The following is a 19,105-nucleotide window of genomic DNA, read 5'->3' on the forward strand; positions in this document are numbered from 1 at the left end:
CGAGTCCACATGGACCCCGAGCTCAGAGTTTGGCCGTCTGGACAGAGCCGTGGCTCCTCTCTTTCCACGGCTCTCAGGCATTCACAGGCCCAGCCACCTGAGGCTCTTGTCTGTGTGGCCCTAGGGCCTGGGCCTCTGGTCCCTTTACTTCGGCCTTGTGTCCAGTTCCAGGTGCTGGGCATGCTGAGATCTGGGCAGCCTGCTTGCAGCCAATCGCACGCCCCACCTCAGCAAACACCTGACCACACGTGGTACTGAAAGGTGGGTGAGCAGGGGGTTAGAGACCAATGGCTTGAGATTCTGAGAACCCTCTGTCCCTGTGAGGGTTGAAGCAGGAGGCTGGTTGGCCCAGCAGTGAGTGGGTCTGCTGACTTCAGCTATAGGAGTGTAAGGCCCCTAGCCCACGGGCCTTCCAAGTATTTAGGTCACAGATTAGGCAGTGCTGGACAGAGGGAACTAGGCTGCCAGAGCTGCAGACCCACTGAGGCCCAGGCTGCAGGCACACAGGTCAGCAAACACCACAAGCCCCTCTCAGGGCATGCCAGGCCAACAGAAGCCCCAGGTGTGGATGAGCTCTGAGGCTTGGTCAGGAAGCTTTCCCCACCTGGTCACTTATGTCTGATGGTCCCTGAGCACAGAAGAGGAAAAGCTATCTTTTTATTCCTTTAACAAATATGTACTGAGCACCTTTGGTGTATCAGGGCCCAGTACTGGCCCTGGGATATGGCAGTGGACAAGGCAGGCTCATCCCTCCTGCCCTGCCCTCAAGGAACCCACAACCTATAAGGTGTGGGGCCTGGGGGGACAGACACAGATACTGATGGTGGTGACACCCAGTGTTTAGAGTTTGGGCAGGCAAGCCCTCAACTCAGCCAGGGGTTAGAGGTGGCTCCCTGGAGGAAGTGATGGTTCTAAATAGGTACCATTGGTTCCAGGGTACTGACACTACTCAACACAGAGTAAGTCTTAAGGGGCGTTTTTTATGACTTATGTGTGAGAGACTTTATGACCAACTTGATTTTGTGTGAACCAAAACCCAAAAGTCAGAAGCTCTCTGCCTCTGTCTCTCTCCCATCTCTTCCCCTCCCCCCCTCTTTCTCGCTCCATCCCCGACTCCTGCCCATCTCCCTCTGGGACGATCTCTAGTCCCTTTTTACATTTCAAGATTTGCAGGCTGCATTAGATGAGGGCGCAGGAGGGAAGATGCCCTGTTTCTGGCCCAGTGACTGAGTGAATGAGGTGTTGCTGCCTGAGATGGGACTGCTGGAGGCCAGCAGATCTGGGGCAGGAGAGAGGGTGAATTCAGTTTACCTGACGAACATCCGGGGAGTGATCTAGAGAAGACTCTTGGATATATGGGTCCTGAGCTCAGAAGAAAGGCCCACGCTGGAGACAGAGATTTGGAAGTCATCAGCATTTGGTTGGTGGTGGTAGAGATGGTCCAAGGGACAGGAGGCAGAGGGGAAGAAGGGACGGCCTAGGATAGACCTCGGGAGGAGCAGGAGATGGTTAAAGAGATTGAGAAACGGTAGCCAGGGAGGAGAGTGTAGGCCATTGAAGCCAAGAGGAACTGTTTTCACGAGTCAGCAATGAGCAGGTATCACTGGCCAAAAAGCATACTTTTTTAAATTTAGAAGAATCCCACCCCCCGAAAGCCTAAACCCACTCCAATACTGAAAAACGGGCCAAAACGTCTAAAGATGCACAAAACTTGCAATGCCTCCTCCACAGTACACCAAAATTACCAATGGATAAAAAAACCACGGACTAGGAATGTTCATTTTTGATCCGTTTGTCATCCGGAATCCGGATCTAATTGTTTGCCCAGAATCACTGGAGCCAGTCCCATCCCCTTCTCACGCACCAGGGGGCGCACACGCACCGTTTCTAAATCCAAGTCCAGGGCAAATGCAGGCAGTGAATTAGGTGATAACCAGAACTTGACCCCTCAGCCCAGATCCCTAGGCCCCCATCTCTACCCCTCCCCTGCACATTACACTATGATCCCCAAGTCCAGATGCCTCAACAATTCCCAAACTTTCTCACCTAACCTCCAGACTCACAGTGGTATCACAGAGACTCCATAGATCAGAGATCCCATAGGGGTCCTCATCTTACCTAGAGCAGTAGGGGTAGGCACCCCGTCTTTCATGAGGGGGGCAGGCAGGAGACAGCTGGTGTGGCACAGACTGGACGATACGTCTGGGGCCAGAGGCTTTGGTGCCAAGGTGTGGCTCTTGGTTTGGAGCTCACCAAGTTCCTGAGTTAGGACTTGGAATAAATCTTCAGGTAAGTTATTGGTTTAGCCCAGAAATTTATAGGGTCAGCATCTGAGTTTGATATGAGGAGTCAGAAACTCAGTACTGAGGTTTATATCAGGCTTGGGGGACATTATCAAGTCCTGAACTCAGGGGCCAACTCACAACGTGACTCAGGTTCACAGTTGGAATTGGTGTAGATATTGAGGTGTTGGCCAGGCTCTGGGGTTGACATCGGGTCAGAGAAGTAGAGAGTGAGTATGGGGATTGAGTGGATTTGTGTGGAGTTTCTGCAAAGCCATTCTCATAAATCTTGGGTTCCAAGATTACCATTAGAGGTGAGTCAATGTAGGGTCTTAAATGGGCCCCCATATGGATGAGGTTTGAGGTATTTGTATTAGGGTCCTTTTCTGGTGACTCAATCCCAGTTCAGAAAGGGTGTTGGTGTTGACCTGGGATTAGGACTGCAGTATTAGAGGTTTATGTAAGGCTTGGGGTTCAGAAAAGAGTGCTGGGGTCCATAAGAAGGGAGCCATTGGACTTTACAGTTCATACAGGGATCAGGGCTCAGCGTTGGTACTGGGGTCCATTTAAGGACCAGGGTTGGTGATGGGGTCACTATCAAGTAGAGGTGATAAAGGGGTTTAGAGTCAGAATTGGTATTTGAGGTCAATATAGGGGTTCGGATTGAAATTATTACTTGAGCCAATTTCGGGGCACATTTAGGGGTTTGGACTTACTATTGAGTTTGGGGGTGGGTCTGGTCTCAGTATCAGGTTCACATCGAGGGAATGGGATCCTAGAGTAGTATCAGGTTCATATTTGGATAGGGAGCCTCTAACTGGATCCGGACTTCGTATGGGAGTTTGGGTCTGTCCATGCTCATTTTGGGGTTCCGGCTCGGTACTGGAGCCCGCGTCGGTTTAGGCTCGGGGTTGGGTTGAGGCCTCGTCGGGCCTACGCGTCTCAGCAGCTCTACGAGCGAGAGTGCACGAGGGGAGGGGCGGCGCCGGGGACGCGCACGGCAGGGGCAGGGGCGCGGGCGCGGGCGCGCGGCTGGAGCTGGCGCGGGAGCGACGGGAGCGGTGGCGGCGGCGGCGGCAGAGGCGGCGGCTCCGGCTCCGGCTCCGGCTCCAGCTCGGGTGGCTGTGGCGGGAGTAGGATTCGGTGGCGGCGGCGGCGGCAGAAGAGGAGCGGGAGCAGCGGCCCCAGCGGCTTGGGGGGGACATGCGGACCGACGGCCCCTGGATAGGCGGTGAGTGACCCCCGGGCCCCCTTCCAGTCCCCTCCGCATCCGTCCTTTCCCACTCCCCCGCCCTCTCTCCGCGTCCGCCGAACGGAGCTGGGGGCGGTCCCGGGGGGCTGGGGGTGCCGATTAGGCCGGGCCGCGCCCCCACCTGCCGCGCCCGCAGCCTCGGCTAAGCCTCCCCCCAAGCCCGGCGGCTCCTCCCCGCGTTACCCCGCGGCAGACGCGCCCCCCCCACCCCGCCGCCGGCTGGCTAGCTCCCCGCCGCCCCTCGCCGCCTTTCCCTTCCTACCCCTTTCCCCCTCCCTCCCGCCGCACCTGAGCCGCAGCCCGCGCCCCCCCACCCAGCGCAAAGTTTCCCTTTTGCATCCGTGCTTCCCTTCCTGGGTCCCGCCTCGTCTCCCCCTACTACCGGCGCGGACGCGCTCCGGGGGCGGCCCTCGACCTCCCTCAGCCACCCCAGCTCCGGGCGGGTCCAGGCCGCGCCCCCGCCTCACAGGCGCCCCCTCCCAGCCGGCGGGGGATCCGCAGCCGCCGCGGCCCCGTCTCGCTCGCTGCTCGGGCGCACGTGCGGTCCCGGGGTGCGCGGGGCGTGAGTTTGGAATCCCCACCCCGCGGGGTCGCCGGCGTGGGCTGGGGAGGGAGGGGCCGGGCTGGGCTGTCCCCGCCCCCACCCGGGTGCCACGACCCGAAGGCCCTGGAGCGATCTGTCCCGTGAGGACGTGTCCACTCGGACCCGCTCCGGAAAGTTCACTCAGTCGCCGCCCCGCGTCCCGTCCCGTCCTGGTGTGTGCCGCGGTCCTCATCGCTGGCCCACGATCCTGTCTCAGCTTCTTTCTCCGTTTCCCTCCGTGTGTCGGTGTGTCTCTGTGCCCTTCCACGTCTCTGTATCTCTGTCTCCCTGTGTCACGGCCTCCCAGCCTTATCCCCACCACCCCCCCCCCCCCCGCCCCAGTAATCCCGGAGTCTCTCAGCTGGCTGCGACTGTCTCGGGGTCTCCCTGTTCTCTCTCCCTGGGTCTCTGTGTTCTTTCTCCCGGCTCTCTGTGCTCTTTGCCAGGTCTCTGTGTTCTCTCCCCGGGTCTCTCTGTGCTCTCCCCGGGTGTCTTTTCTCTCTTCCCAGGTCTCTCTGTGCTCCCTCCCCCATCCCTGGGCCTCCCTTCCCGGGTCTCTGTCGTGTCTCTCGTTGGTCTCTTGGTGTCTCTGTCTCCCACTGACTGGAGTCTCTGCCGCCCCTCTGCTGGCTGGCTGGCCTCCTCACCGTTTCTCTGGAATGCTGCCCCTCTGGTTCTTCCACCCAGGGTGGGGGAGGGGCTAGTTTTTCTTCCGTTTCCAACACCCCCCCACCCCCAGTGCAGGGCCCCGAGTTGGAGCAGGTTGGTGGGTGGGAGCCTGGTACCCGTCTGAGCTGTGAAAAGGAAGGGAGGCTGCTGGCAGGAGGGGAGGGAGGAGGTGGTCGTCCTCTGGATTCCCCTGGGGGCAGCGGGGCAGGCCTGGGAGGATGGACTGCTGCGTGCTGGTGATGAAGGCTCCACTTCGGCTCCTGAGCAGATGGGGGCAGGGATCCAGAGTGACCTGGTGCGGGATCTGGCCAGAGAATCCCGAGAAGTGCGTTGGGGTGTGAGGCCTGGAGAAGGATCAACGGCTGATGCTTCCAGGGGGATCCTCAATGGTGAGGGATCCCCTGAGAAGGAAGGAGATCTGCTAAGGGATCCTTTGAGAGGCATGAGGGATCCATTGGGATCCAGAGCAGGGTTCTGTCAGAAAATCTCGGGAAATTCTATGCTTGGCTCCTTATCAGCACCTGCTTCAGGAGGCAGGAAAATCCCCGTTTTTCACTGATTATATGAATGAGCCCAGGGCTTCAAGAAGAAGCAGGTGTACCTCCCCAGGCGCAGCCTTCCACATCCGCAGCCCCAGGCCCAGGCCACACACTCACAGCCCTCTCATTTCCACACTCAGCTCACCCTCCCACCCCTCACCCCCACTCCACATCCACTTGTCTCCTGAGTGCCCTCACACTTGCACACTTGGGCCTGCATGGCAGCCAGAGCTCAGAAATCTGCTGTGCTTGCACACCCATTTACCGGTCTGTGTGCTTGCGTGTGCTCTCACTGCACCCCTATGCACAGTCCAGGGAGGGTGCGTGCACACTTGCAGTCTCATGCATTCTTTTCTTTTTTTTTTTTAATACGTTTATTTATTTATTTTTGGCTGCGTTGGGTCTTCGTTGCTGTGCGCGGGCTTTCTCTAGTTGTGGCGAGTGGGGGCTACTCTTCGTTGCGGTGCGTGGGCTTCTCCTTGTGGTGGCTTCTCTTGTTGTGGAGCACGGGTTCTAGGCGTGCGGGCTTCAGTAGCTGTGGCGCGCGGGCTTCAGTAGCTGTGGCGCACGGGCTCAGTAGTTGTGGCGCACGGGCTTAGTTGCTCCACGGCATGTGGGATCGTCCCGGACCAGGGCTCAAACTCATGTCCCCTGCATTGGCAGGTGGATTCTTAACCACTGTGCCACCAGGGAATCGTGTGCACACACTTTCTCGCACATTTTTGCTTGCTCAGAGACATTTGAAATGTCTCTGTAGTTCTGTGTTCTTTTCCACTTGCTCTTCCTCTTCCCTTTTTTATTTCCTTTAACAAGGAAGTTGTTTTCATACAATTCCTTCCTCCCTCCTTCCGCCTGCAGCTCCTGGCCTCCTCTCCTGTCAACCTTGTGCATGTAGTGAGGGTGGGTGTGGTGTCCAGGGCTTCTAGGAGAGGAGGCTGGATTTGGGTGCTGGTGAACCGGTTGGGGTGGGGGGGTGGGGCGGTTGCTGTAAGAGTAGACTCGCTACTTTTCTTGGGAATTGTTACTGATGTGTAGCAAAATGCTGGCCTTGGCTGTCTGCGCTCCCTCCACTCTTTCTCCCATCAGTCCTAAATGTAGGAGTCCAGTACTGAGGGCCCTTAGTCAGAGGGAGATGGGGCCCAGACCTCTTCCTACAGAGGCTGTGACACATACTACAGCCCCTTCATTTTCCAGTTTGAGAACTTGAGGAGATCCCTTCCTCCCTGAGTCTCAGTTTCACCCCTTGTAAAATGGGAGAGGTAATCCAACCCTGGCCAGTTCCCAAGGCTGTTGTGAGAATCTAAGGGGACTGTATGGCAGTGTATCAGCAGCAGTGGCGGTCGCTTCCCATGTGACTGACACTGCCCTGTTCTTGGGCCAAGCTTGCAGCCAGGGCCCTGCCCTTGAGGAGCTTATGGTCCCGGAGGGAACAGATTGCATCATGGGAAGGCAGAGCAATTCAGTAACCTCTTATTGATTGCCGAGTGTGTGCCAGACTTTGGTCTAGGCACTTTCAGCCAGGCTGTCGTGCTTCCTGTGGAACTAACAACTGTGTAGAAGAGGCAGCCCACCCCTTAGGAGCTGCTGAGGTTGAGCTCAGCAACAGCTCACCTAAAGCAGCCGCAATTCTGAGCTGAGGTTACAAGATTGGGGGAGTTCACCACGAGGCAGGGGAGAGTTCAGAGGTCAAGGAGAGATGAGTCTCAAAGAAGACCAAGAAAACGGGCTATCTGAATTGCGTTTTGAGGGATGAATAGGAGTTTTCCAATTGAAGAAAGGGCACTCTAGGCAGTATGACTAAACACTCAGAGATCTTATCACTAGTGGCATGTTCAGAGATACGGCAAATCACAGAGGATCTCTGTTGCCCTGTTAAGTTACTGTAACTTTACTGTGAGAACACAAAAGGGAGATATCAAAGAATTAAAGCTTGAGAGTGTGTGTGTGTGTGTGTGTGTGTGTGTGTGTGTGTGTGGTGTGGAACGTGCTATGATCAGATTCATGCTTCTGGAAGAGGATTCTGTGGCTACGGGAAGTAAATGGAGACAGGATACCCAGTGAGGAGAAGGGTACAAGTAAGTCAGGTGAGAGAGAATTGTGGCTTGGTAGCATGGAGCCATTTAGAAGGCACATTTATTAGGGCAGGATGATTTATTGGATGTGGGGGTGAGGAAGAGGAAGGGGTCCAGGTTCCTGGGAGTGAGTGGGTGAGGCCTTTACTGAGCCGGGGACTTGAGGATGAGAGGTAGATTTGGGGCACAGATAATGAATGAGCTCAGGGTTGGACATGTTATTTTTGAGATGCTTGGAGCATTTGAGGGTCGGGTGGGGGACTTTTAGGAGGTGGTTGTGTGTGAGGATCTGGAGTTGGGGAGAGAGGTCTGCGCCAGAGGAAGGATGGAGAGTTATACGAGAGGGTGTAGAGCTGTGTTCAAGAGAAGACAGCCTCAGTGGTGAGGAGCGCAGACTCTAGTTTCAGACCGCTGGGTTCAACGCCGCTTAATAGCAGCGTGACCTGGAGCAAGAGGCTTAACATCTCTAAATCAGTTTTCCCACTTGTCAGGTGGGTATAACAGAATTCCGTGTCTCACAGGGTTGTTGTGAGGACTGAAGTTAATGTGCAGAACGTTCTTAGAATAGGGCCTGGCATCTGATAGGCACTGCCGTCTCAGTGTTAGCCGTTGTTATTGTAATAATCCTCAAAGAGCGAGGTGCAAACCCATCCCCATCAGAATCTCAGTGGGAGCGGCTTTCAAAACTAGACATTGCTAAGGTTTGGACACCTGCTCACCTCAAGTAGCTGCGATTCTGAGCTTGGTTAGCTGGCTAACCTAACCTAAGTGCCCAGCCCTCAGCCCTCATGTCATCGCTGGGATTGTGTGTGTTGCTCAGGTGTATTTGACCTTCAGGTGGGCTGGTGTGAGAAGACTAGAGGTTGAAGCCCTGGGGAAGAGACCCCGCATTGGGAGTGGGTGGAAGGGGATTCTGAGAAGGAGCAGCTTTGTTGTGTTGGGTTCCCTGTCCCCTCCTACCCACCCTGGGCCCTCTAGTGGGGTGTCTGCCTCTGAGGTCCGGATGCACCCAGACTCTGTGTCTGCAACCTCCAGATCTGAGAACAATGGTTTGGGCTCCTCGGCAGTGTTTTAGCTGTTTCTGGGGACTGTTCTGGTGCAGCTACCAGGGCTGCCTGGGGGCTGCTCTAGAGGGGCGTCTGTGCTCCTCTAGATTTCAGCTTACTCCTCGTCCCGCTGTCAGGCCAGGTTCCAGGCTTGGCAAATGATGGAGAGCCCTGCCAGGGGCCAGCTCCGGCTTGGTGCCAAGGCCTGCTTACCTGATCTTGGTCATGGCTGCCAACCTCACCCCTTATGAGGCCTTTGTGGGTGCCAAGCAGTGATTCCTAACTTGGGTCCGGTACCGGTCAGGCCGTTCATGAGTAGCTTTCTGGTTGGTCTCCTGGGCACACCCGGCAGCCCTGATTGTTGCTGTGTCTGGGGTGCTTCTGGGAGCTGCTGCTGGTGACTCTGACAGGTGGTTCTGATTGCCCTCCTGGGTTATTTGGGACACTGGTGGTTCCAGGTGCTGATCTGGCTCTTCTAGAATCCTCTTTGTGCTGTAGGGTCTTTCCAGGTGCAGGGTTCTGTGCCTATTATGTCTGTTCCCTGACCCACCTCCAGGCCATCTGGGGCACATCCCTCTATCCAGGTGTGGCTTCTGCTCAGCTTGGGTCCAGGTGCCAAGCCCAGTGCTCCTGGTGTGGCCTCAGGCGTGGCAGGAGGGCAACTGGCTTGGGGGACCCTCCCCCTTCTCTACCTCAGACTCTGCCCCTCTGCCCCAGGGTCCCTGAGCAACGGTAGAGCTGACAGCCTCACATCTGGCCCTGTGAGGCCCCGGCAGGCGTCGCCGGACAAACGGGCCTTTGAGTTTGGGACACGGAAGCTGGTTTGTCTGGCCAGACCCGCCCGGCAGCCTGTGTGCTGGGAGTGGGGAGGCCACAGGGAACTTTGCGGAGAAGCTGGGGGGCTGGGAGGCGGAAGCCAGCGGCCATCCTGAGGCCTGGGTTGTGAGCTGTGGGGGGAGGGGTGATGGAGGCCGGGGAGGGTGTGGGCTGCAGGGTCAGCGCGGGTGGTCGTGGGTTGGCCAGGCCTGTCCTGGCCATGCTCAGGCACGAGGACCTCCCCTGTGTTGCAGACGCGGTCGGTCTCAAGCGAGGCTGGTTCCCAGGTGCCAGGTGAGAGGGTGTGGGTGTGTCCGACCCCTGCCCCGACTCAGGACGGGGCCCACGCTGGTGGGAGCTCAGTAATTGTCCTGGAAGGAAGGTGCCGGGCTCTGTCGCCCTGCGTGTGCCAGCGGAGGAGGCGTCCGGTGGCACACCTTCATTTTAAAGATTATAGAGCAGCAGAGAGGCAAAAATAAATATTGCGTGTGAAGCTTCTTTGAAGGCTGCGCGGGTGTGGCGCGGTCCCCCCAGGCTGGGCTGTTTTCTGCGAGCTCATTTGCGCGTTCGTCTGCTCAGTCAGCACACCTTGATGGAGCACCTACTGTGTGCCGGCGCTCTGCTGGGTGCTGGGGACACGGAGGTGAGCCGGCACGCGCTGAGCTTACGGCTGTGACTCAGCGGCCACTCGGTAGTTGTGTAAATAACTAGATCATATCAATCACGTCGTGGTCACCACTCCAAGGCAAGGTCCAGGCGTGTAGTCCAGGACATCCTGGAAAATGCTGTTGGCTCTGAGATCCGAGGGGTCACTGGCTAGAAGAGGTGAGGAGTGCGGTCCAGGCAGTGGCATAGGGCCCGGGCAAGGCTGAGAGACTGCATGAGGATGGCACATTTGAGGACCAGAAGAGGAAGTTTTCGGGCAGGCCGGCTGGCTGGCTGGCTGGTGAGAGGGAGCGTGGCCAGGTTGGGCTGCAGAGGTGGGTGGCGCCGACTGCCGTGCTGGAGGGTGGTGCTGAGGAGTTTGGACACAAGTTTTTCTGCTGACGTCAGGGACTTGGTCTGTGTTGTTCACGGCTATATGCAGGGTGCCTGGCAGAAAGCCTGGCACGTAGTAGGTGCTCAGGAGTATGGAAGAAGTGAGTAAATGAAGTGAAGAGATGGGCATTTTTCTAAATGGGGCTCGTCCTGCAGGAACAGTTCCATAACCTGCTTTTTCTTCCCCCTTTGTAAACAGCAAATTTTGAACATCTTTCTGTGTCAATACCTGCTCTGCTGTAATGAAATTCTTAACGTTTCCTTATCCTTTTCTCTCTTTCCAGGAAGGAGCGGAGGCCCCAGTGCCCTGCCCTCAGTGCTGGTTGTCCAAGAGTGACGGGCGTGAGCAGTCAGAGCCCTGGTGAGTGTCCCCCAGGTTGTGGCCGGGCAGGGGTGCCGAGGGCCAGGCCAAGAAGCTTGGATTTTTTTTTTTTTTAATTTACTTAATTTTATTTATTTATTTTTGGCTGCGTTGGGTCTTCGTTGCTGTGCGCAGGCTTTTCTCTGGTTGCCGCGTCTTTGTTGCGGTGCGCAGGCTTCTCATTGCAGTGGCTTCTCCTGTTGAGGAGCACGGGCTCTAGGCGTGCAAGCTTCAGTAGTTGTGCAGCGCTCAGGCTTTAGTTGTGTGGCACGCAGGCTTAGTTGTTCCGTGACATGTGGGATCTTCCCAGACCAGCGCTCGAACCCGTGTCCCGTGCAGTGGCAGGCGGATTCTTAACCACTGCACCACCAGGGAAGCCCGAAGCTTGGATTTTGACTTAGGCCGGTGGAGAGCTGTGGAAGGGTTGTCACTAGGGGCGTGACGTGAGCCAGTGTGCGTGTGGCAGAGAGGTGATGGAGGCCTGGACCAGGAAGGCGGTGATGGAGGTGGAGAGAAGGGATTTGAGTGTTATTTAGGGAAGCCAAGTAGACAGGACGTGGTGAAGGGTTGAATGTGGGGCGTGAGGGAGGGGAGGTGTCGAGGATGGCTCCCGGGTTTCTGGCCAGAGTGGGTGACGGAGGTGGGTGGGGAATGATATACAGCTCGTGAGCTGCTGTAGGTGTGAAATAGGCTTCCGGGTAACATTCTAGGACTTACACCAGGATCTCTATGCTTCCCATTCACCATGTTTCTGTAGAAAAGACTGTTCCATTCAACTGTAGGTTGCGGTAGAAAGAGCAAGGTACTCACAGGATCTGGGCCCATCCTTCTTTGTCTCTTTGAGGTCCACTTCTTTCTCTCTGCTAGAAGCACAGAACGTGTGGGTTGGAGTTACAGGGAATGAGGTTGGGGAGTTAGGTTGGAGTCAGAGTGTGCTGGGCCTTGGTTGTCAGGCTAAAGACTGTAGACTCTCCTGAGGGTGGTGTGAAGGCACTGAGGGTTCTTAAGCAGAGAAGCAACGTCCACACATTCATCTACCCGTTGCCCATTCGCTTGTTCATTCATGAAACATTATCTGCATGTCTCCTGGGGGATAAAGAAGCAAACAGAGCTGAGGGGCTTGATCAGATATGCATTTTTGTAAGCTGAAAGGGGGCCTTTGTTTGTTTGCAGGATGGGCTGGAAGGGAGTGACCAGGGGCAGGAAGCCCACCGGAGACATGGGCGCTGATGACGTCTTCCTAACACGGCAGTGGTTGGGGTGGAGCCAGGGCAGATTCAAACGTATTGACCAGTGACATACGTGCGATGAGGAAAAGGGAGAATTTGAGGAGGCCTGGCTGGCTTGGGTGGTTGATCATGGTGGTGCTTGTCACGGAGATGGGGACCTGGAGAAGGAGTGGGATTGGGGAGGATGCGTTCTGGTTGGGCCATCCTCTGTAAGCTCCTTGAAGACAGAGCCCATGACTGTCTTGTTCATCACCCTGCCTTCTGGCTCAGGGCCCACTGGACAGTTCTGCATGATGGCTGGCGAAGAGGGCTGTGGAAGAGATGGGTCTGGTCTGGGCGTGGAAGGGAAATGAGCATGTGTTGGAGGGTCTGGAGGGGCCAGACCCCGTGCATGGTGAGGTGAGCTATGGGGCTATGTCCAAGGTGCGGCAGGAAGGCTGCGTCACAGGTTGGAAAGGTCAGATGGGGAGGGTGGGTGTGGAGATACCTTTCACCTGGCTGTCCTCAGATGATGAGTCTGACCTTCCTGGGAGCCCAGTCTCACCATAAAAGGTGCCTGAAATTGGAGCCCTTTGTCCTCTGGGGAGGCCACTTGCTGATGGCCTGTTGAAGGGGTAGGGGTGGGGTGTGCTGTACGGCCCAGCTCTGGAGGCAAGACTGACTTGGAGGGGGAGGGGAAGGCGCTGTGAGATCCCGAGGCCTAGGTACGGCTAATATATGTCAAGCCTACCTGGGGTGTTGGGGCCCAGGGTACCCATAGGGACTGAGTTCTGGGGCAGGGACCAGGGCAGCAGGCCTTAGGTGACATGGGCAAAGGATCTTGCCGTCTGCATCAGGGTTTCTCAACCTCAGTATTGTTGACATTTTGGACCAGATAACCCTTTGTTGTAGGGCCTGGCCCGTTATTGTAGGATGTCTAGCATCATCTCTCGCTTCTTCCTACTGTGCCTGTAGCACCTACTCCCCCATCCCCGTGGGACAGTCAGAACTGTCTCCAGACATCGCCTAATGTCCCATAGCAGGGCAGAATCACCCTGGGTCGAGAAGCACTGTTGCGCACCACTTCTTGCCGCCTTCACTGTGCTGTACAAGCCTGGGAAACTGGGGAGGGCCACGCAGGGAAGATTCACAGTGACAGGCCACGGGAGCTGAGTTCTGGTGGGTGAGTAGGTGGCTGAGGCCAGGACGAGGCATTCTTTACAACAGAGAGAAGAGTGGGTGCAGAGGCCTAGACGCAGCCACGTTGGTGAACATTAACCCAAGGGAGGCTCCACTCTCCAGAGGAAGGAGGCTGGACGGCTGGTGGCTTAGGGGTTTTAGCTGTAGGAAGGTGCCTCTGCTGGCTCCCTTGGTCTTCTGTCCCCAGAGCTAAGCCTCTGCTGGAGCTTGTGCCCCACCCCCAAGACTCTGGGATGCTCTTCCTAAGCTCCTCGTCCTCTTGCAGGGGAGACCAAAGAGCTGAGGGCTGCCAGAGGGTAAGTAAGGTCCCAGCTTCGAGAGGGAGGGAGGGTGGGCAGATCCTGGCTGTGCCCACAGACTCTGGCCAACTGGCTGGAGGAGCAAAGGCAGCCTGCCGCAGCCTCCCTTCCCAGAGCTGGGGTCACGGCTGAGACTGATTTATTCCCGTCGTAATCTGGTGGTTGGTTTGGTGAGAGTTGGAAACATGTTGGTTTTCCCTTCCCAAGTGTAACAAGCCCTGTTTCCGCTTCCCCGGCCACTGCTGCAGTGCCACGTGGTGAAGTGTCCGGGACGTGACAAAAGGGTTAGCTGCCCACCGGTTAGAAGATGAACAGCTCGGGGCTCTGCCTGCTCTCCCGCTCCTCTGCCCCAAGCGCTGGCCTCTCCCCTTCGCCGGCCGCTCCTTGGGGCCCCGGATACCCCTCCTTCTGCTGATGCCCATTTTGGGGCCCCAGCCTCCTGAGAGCCAGAGTCCTGGCCTGGGGAGGAAGCAGGGAGGAGGCTATAGGAACAGGTGGTATTTGGAGACTAATTAATATTTGTGAGTAATAACACGTGCCCAAGGGAAACAAATCAATTTGTGTTTTCATATTCATGAGGAGGCCTCAGAATGATCCCAGATGTTCTCCAGCCAGGGAACCACCCCCCGCATGTTTGGCGTCACATGGTCTCTCCTGGGGGGCCCCCCGCTGAGGCTGGCAGGGGTGGTTGGGTGGGCCACATGGCGGTGACCTAGCCTCTGTGTAACAGGCCTTTCTGTGACGTTTGTATTCGAATCCTGTGGCTTGGTGTGGGGCCTGCTCCTTCCTTTTCCCTCAGAGCAGTGATTCCCAGGCTCTTCAGTTTCACAAACCAGTACAGTTTCCAAAAGTACTTGGGGGCCAGACATGGGGTTGGCAAAATTTTTTATCTTGCCAAGTAAGGACATTATAAAAAAAACAACAACTGGTATCTGCTATCACCATCACTTCCTACAAGAAAGGACATTTTAACACCAAGGACGTAATTTCAGAATAAAGGACAGCTCTTCCCAAGAAAGGGCAGTCGGCAGCTTTACACTGATGTAGCAAAGAAAAAGGGTATATTAAAACCATGCTGAGTGTAGAAAAATGACATTTGATGATATTGTACAATATCATTCAGCATGGAGCTGTTTTCCTGCCCGAGTGCGTCAGTTGGTAGAACCGATGGTCCGCGGTGCAATCCAAAGGCGAGCGAGTGTGCAAGTGCTCAGGCCGTATTTTCATCTCGGCTGTGGAGAGCCCAGACTCACCCAGCCGTGGGCGGAAGTGGACGCTCTGCCCTTAACGCTGTCGCACTGAATTCAGAAGGTTCTCAGCTACCCCAGCAAGGCTAGCGTCGGTCCACCTCCCTGCTCCCCTCCCGCCACCTCCCCACAGGTGACCCTGAGCACTCTGGGGTGGGGGCAGGGCCAGCGTCTAGACGGAGGCCAGACCCAGGAGCCAGGACTCCTCCTATGCGGGGCCCTGGAGCTGGGAGTGGCCTGTGCCGCCTGATACTGGGGCAGGCTGCGTGCCCAGAGTCTGGGGCGGAGGCAGCTTGCTCACACCAGGAGCTGGTGAGGGAGAGGCCCGGGCCCGGACAGCTCTGTGGTTGCCTGAGTAGTTCCCTGAGAACGTGTCCCTGTCTGTGTGTCCCCGCGTCTCCCCGTCTCTCTGGGTGTCCTCGTGTCCATGGACCGCCGGGAAGAGCTCTCGGGGAGGGAATGTCGTTGTTTTCAACTTCTTCACCTCTGTCTGTCCTACTTTCTGCATCTGAACAGTATCCTAGGCACTCCAGACCCAGATACACAGGAGGACCCTGGGGTCCCCAAGTCACGGCCACTTGTTTTTGTTACAGTGGGGGTGGGGTTACCAGAGGCAAGCCCAGTTTCTCTGACGCCCGTGGGCAGAATCTCATCCACATGATGTCTGCTCTGGAATTAACACCCCCTTGATGGCTGTACCGGGGACTGACACCCCATGATGTGTATAACAGGGTTATTCCTCTATGATAACGTACCCCTATAACGTCCATCGGGCAGCTGCACCCCCATGATGTCTGTCTACACTCACATGATGTCTGGACAGGACTGCTACGCTTCCGTGATGCCTCTCCCTGGGAGTTGCACTGCCCTGATTACCGTACCGAGGCAGCTACAGGGGATTACGCCTCAGTGACCATTGTACTGGGGAGTTTCACCCCATGGTGACTGTGCTGTGCAGTTGTACCTCCCTAATGTCTCTTCTCTGTAGCTTCATCCCCTTTACGTCCATACCAGGGAGCTAGGTCCCCCATGGTGTGTGTTCCTGAGGGTCATGCCCCCATGTTGTCTGCACTGGGTGGAGGGTTCACACCCTGACTGCTTGTACCTGGGAGTGAAACCTCTGTGAATACCGTATCGTTGCACCCTGTGATGTCTGTACTAGTCCCCTCTGCCTCTGTCCTTTGGTATAACACACCGCTGATATGTGTACCAGGAGCTGCAGGATGGTTGTATCAAGGGGCCATACCCCCATGACACCCTGGCCAGGCAGTTCACCACCTGATGGCTGCTGGGAAGTTGAATTCTATTGTTGGTCGCACTGCTGCACGACAGTGCCGTGATGACAAAGCCCAGACAGACGGGGCCTTAGTGATGCATGTCCTCCGTCCCAAGTTGGCCGTATGGGGCATGGTGCTGGGGACTTCCTCTCTCCTGGTCTCGCCGCACTGAGCGGAAGCCCAGGCATGGTGTAACTAGGGCTGGATGCCCACCATGCTGCTTCAGTGTGCTTGCTTTTGTTGCTTAGCCTGTCTCAGACTTTCGGTGAGATCCTGGGACAAGGGACATCTCCCACCCTTTCCCCTTTGTGTTCAGCCCCTACCTCACTTCACAGTTGTACCTGCTTTGTCCCAGCACCTTTGCTCACCTCCTGCCCTCTGATCTTATGACCTTCGACTGTCCCAGCTGAGACGGGTCTGATTTCCAGGGAGGAGCAGAGCCATCTTTGAGGCCAGCCTCTTCCTGTTCACCAGCCCTGTCACCTCCTTGCAAATATTCTTACCGTTGTGGGTTAGCAGGCACCTGGGTCTGATCCCCACCCTCCCACCAGAATCCGTAGGTACCACTGTGGGGCCCCCAGGTGTGTTCACCGTCACTCACTCCCCTTCTGTGCCCTGTTGTGTCTCCAGAGCATTAATGAGGGGCTTTGTGCACCAGCCCCTGGCCCAGAGCAAGGTGTAAGCAGAGCTGGTGGGCACTGGCACAGATCCCCAGAAGCCCCCTGAAAGGGAGCCATGGGAGAGAGACCCTTGGGAGCTCGCCACCGGGGCTGGAGAGTGATAGCAGTGTATGTGTACCGTATGGTGTGGCCATGCTGAGGGCTCCACATTGGTGCTGGGTGGAGTGGGCGGCGGGGGCACACCTAGCTGAGGAGCCCTGTAAGCAAAGGCCTGGGGGCATTCAGGCAATCCCACATGGTCTTCCCCATGCCCAGGTTCCTGGCTCGGCCCGGATGGCAGTTGTGAGCAAGGGCACCCCACCCCTTGATGTGCTCTGGGCCACTGGGGCAAGGGCCGAGGAGGTGTGAGGTCGACTCTTAGGGTCCAGCACCCCCAGTCCTGGCCACTAGGGCCTCCCTGTGGTTTCCCTAGTGGCCAGGACTGGGAAGGTGCCATGGGAATTGGGTAGGATGAGGGTAACCAGGCGGGGCGGGTGCAACTTGTCCAGAGCATGTCCTGGTGAGCCCGGACAGGTTGTGGCTTTGGCTCCAAGCCTCTGATACCTGGATCTTGTCTGCCACGACCAAGGCTGTGCTCTGAGGCTTGTGCCCAGCCTGCGGGCTCTGCTGGGGAGAGGAGGGGCAACAGGAGACCCCAGGGACTCTGGAGTCCCTGGCCTCTGTGGGTCTGCTGACTATTCCGTCTCGGTCTTGCTTTGTTTGGTCTCTGTCTCCACCTGTGTGTCTCTGTGTCTCTGGGACCCCGTTTCCCTGTCCCAGTCCTCTTATGGAGGCAAGTTGGAAATTCTAGGTCTGCAACGGAACATCCCTATACATCCTCTGGTCTCAGTAGTCCCTGCCTCCTACTTGGGTTTAGAGAATGACCTGGGGGCCTCTTGTACCCTCTTCCTACAGTGTGACTGGTGGGTTATCCTTGGAGTCACTAGGGGATCGATAAGGAGCCTGGGTTTTCACAGGGGTCGGAAGGTCTGGGTGGTCATCGCACAGTCCAAGGGGTGGGTATCTGTTGAACTAGGCTCTGGGTGGTCAACGACGATGAGTGGTGGTCTTGGTGGTGAGTGGGGGCCAGGAGGTGGCATGTGGGCAATAAGATATTGGTGGGTACCAGCTAATTGGCTCTGCCCTTCTCTCTGTCACAGGTTGACTGTCCTGGACTGTAGCTGGCTGTGGTGCTGGAGCCCTGGATGGCCCCTGAGCCAGCCTCAGGGAGGACGATGGTGCCCCTCGTGCCCGCACTCGTGATGCTTGGTTTGGTGGCGGGTGCCCATGGCGACAGTAAGTCTGACCTCTCAAGGCATGGGATCTCCCAGATGGAAAGGTGCATTCCTCCCAGCAGGACTCTGGAAGTGGGGATGAGGCCAGTCACTAGGAGAGACAGGATGGCTAGATACACCTCCAGACCTTCTGTCCTAGAGAGACCCCCCCACTTGGAGACCACCCCCCTCCAAGTAATACTCCAGCCCCGTTCTTCCTTGGAGCATCCTGTGGAATCCCGCATGTCTCTTAAGGTGCTCCAGGGTGGGGGGTGCCTGAGTGTGACCCTGTTTATGGGGTGGAGGTGAGACATGTCCAGGATTCTTGTGGTCATTAGTGATGTGCTCAGGCATGCACTGTGTCCACCGCTGTGGACCTGTGCAGAAGGCACAGTGTGGGCCATGTCAGTGTTGGTGTGGGAATGGGGGGCTGCACGCAGGAACATGTAATGGACATGTGAGTGGGATGCCAGAGGTGTCCACAGGTCCAGGGAAAGATGGGAAGGCGAGCCACCATAGCCCTTCCCCTGGGCCAGACCTGTGTGTAGACACTGAGCACTTCCTTCCCCTCCCCACTTCAAGGCAGAGGGGCATCCCCCTCCCCCAGCCCTCAGCCCTGAGAATGGGGGAAGATTGCACTTGGCCACAGGAAGCTGGGCTCCAGCGCCCCTCTCTGTGTATGGGGGGAGATGGGATTGTCCCCTGCCCAGATCCAACTACGAACTTTGGTCCCTTTCCTGCCGCCCTTCCCCCTGCCTGGCACTACAAGACTGGCCGCAGCCCGCCCCGTTGCCATGGTTACCACTGCTTGGTTACCGGTGGGAGGCGGGGCACAGGGCAGATTTAGCCAATCTGCACACTGAGGGGGAGGGTCGAGGTCGGAGCCAAGGTCCCTGGGGAACAGAGCTGTTCCCATCCTGTCCGGAGCCCAGAGGTGGCAAAGGGCCAACCTGGGGGTCAGCGCAGGGGTCAGCAGGCCATAGGGTTCCCCCACCCTGCTCTCCCTGTGTCTGGGAGCAGAGCTCTCTTCTTGCCCCACCCAAACCCTTTCTCTTAATGGCTCATTAATTATTCAGGACCAGATCCTGGAGGAGGTGGGACTGGAGCGCCCCGCCCTTTGTCCTCCAGGTTGGGTGGGGCCAGTAGAGCAAGGAGAAGGAGAGGGCATTCCTCCTGGGGCGCAGGGTGAGGGGTAATGGGAGCCTTGAGGTGCGGGTGATGAGAGGGCTGGGCTAGCAGGAACGGGGAAGATTAGGGGGTGCGGGCGATCTCCAGCTCGGTTG

General features: G+C 57.0%; 1 protein-coding gene across 6 annotated transcripts in view; it reads left to right on the top strand.

Moving 5' to 3' along the window:
• The first annotated feature begins 3,357 nt into the window (after positions 1-3,357).
• Positions 3,358-19,105, top strand: part of PTPRF (protein tyrosine phosphatase receptor type F) — an 85,801-nt gene continuing 70,053 nt past the window's right edge. For 5 of the 6 annotated variants that reach the window (XM_065894169.1, XM_065894179.1, XM_065894152.1 and 2 more), the window contains exon 1: positions 17,754-17,844. In XM_065894169.1, the coding sequence (XP_065750241.1) occupies positions 17,754-17,844 (91 nt within the window). Of the gene's footprint in view, positions 3,514-10,581; positions 10,659-17,708; positions 17,845-19,105 lie in introns of those variants that run through there. The other variant, XM_065894160.1, reaches the window with a different exon arrangement.

The sequence above is a fragment of the Phocoena phocoena genome, chromosome 1 (assembly GCF_963924675.1).
Source record: "Phocoena phocoena chromosome 1, mPhoPho1.1, whole genome shotgun sequence".
In the NCBI taxonomy this organism is placed as follows: Eukaryota; Metazoa; Chordata; class Mammalia; order Artiodactyla; family Phocoenidae; genus Phocoena; species Phocoena phocoena.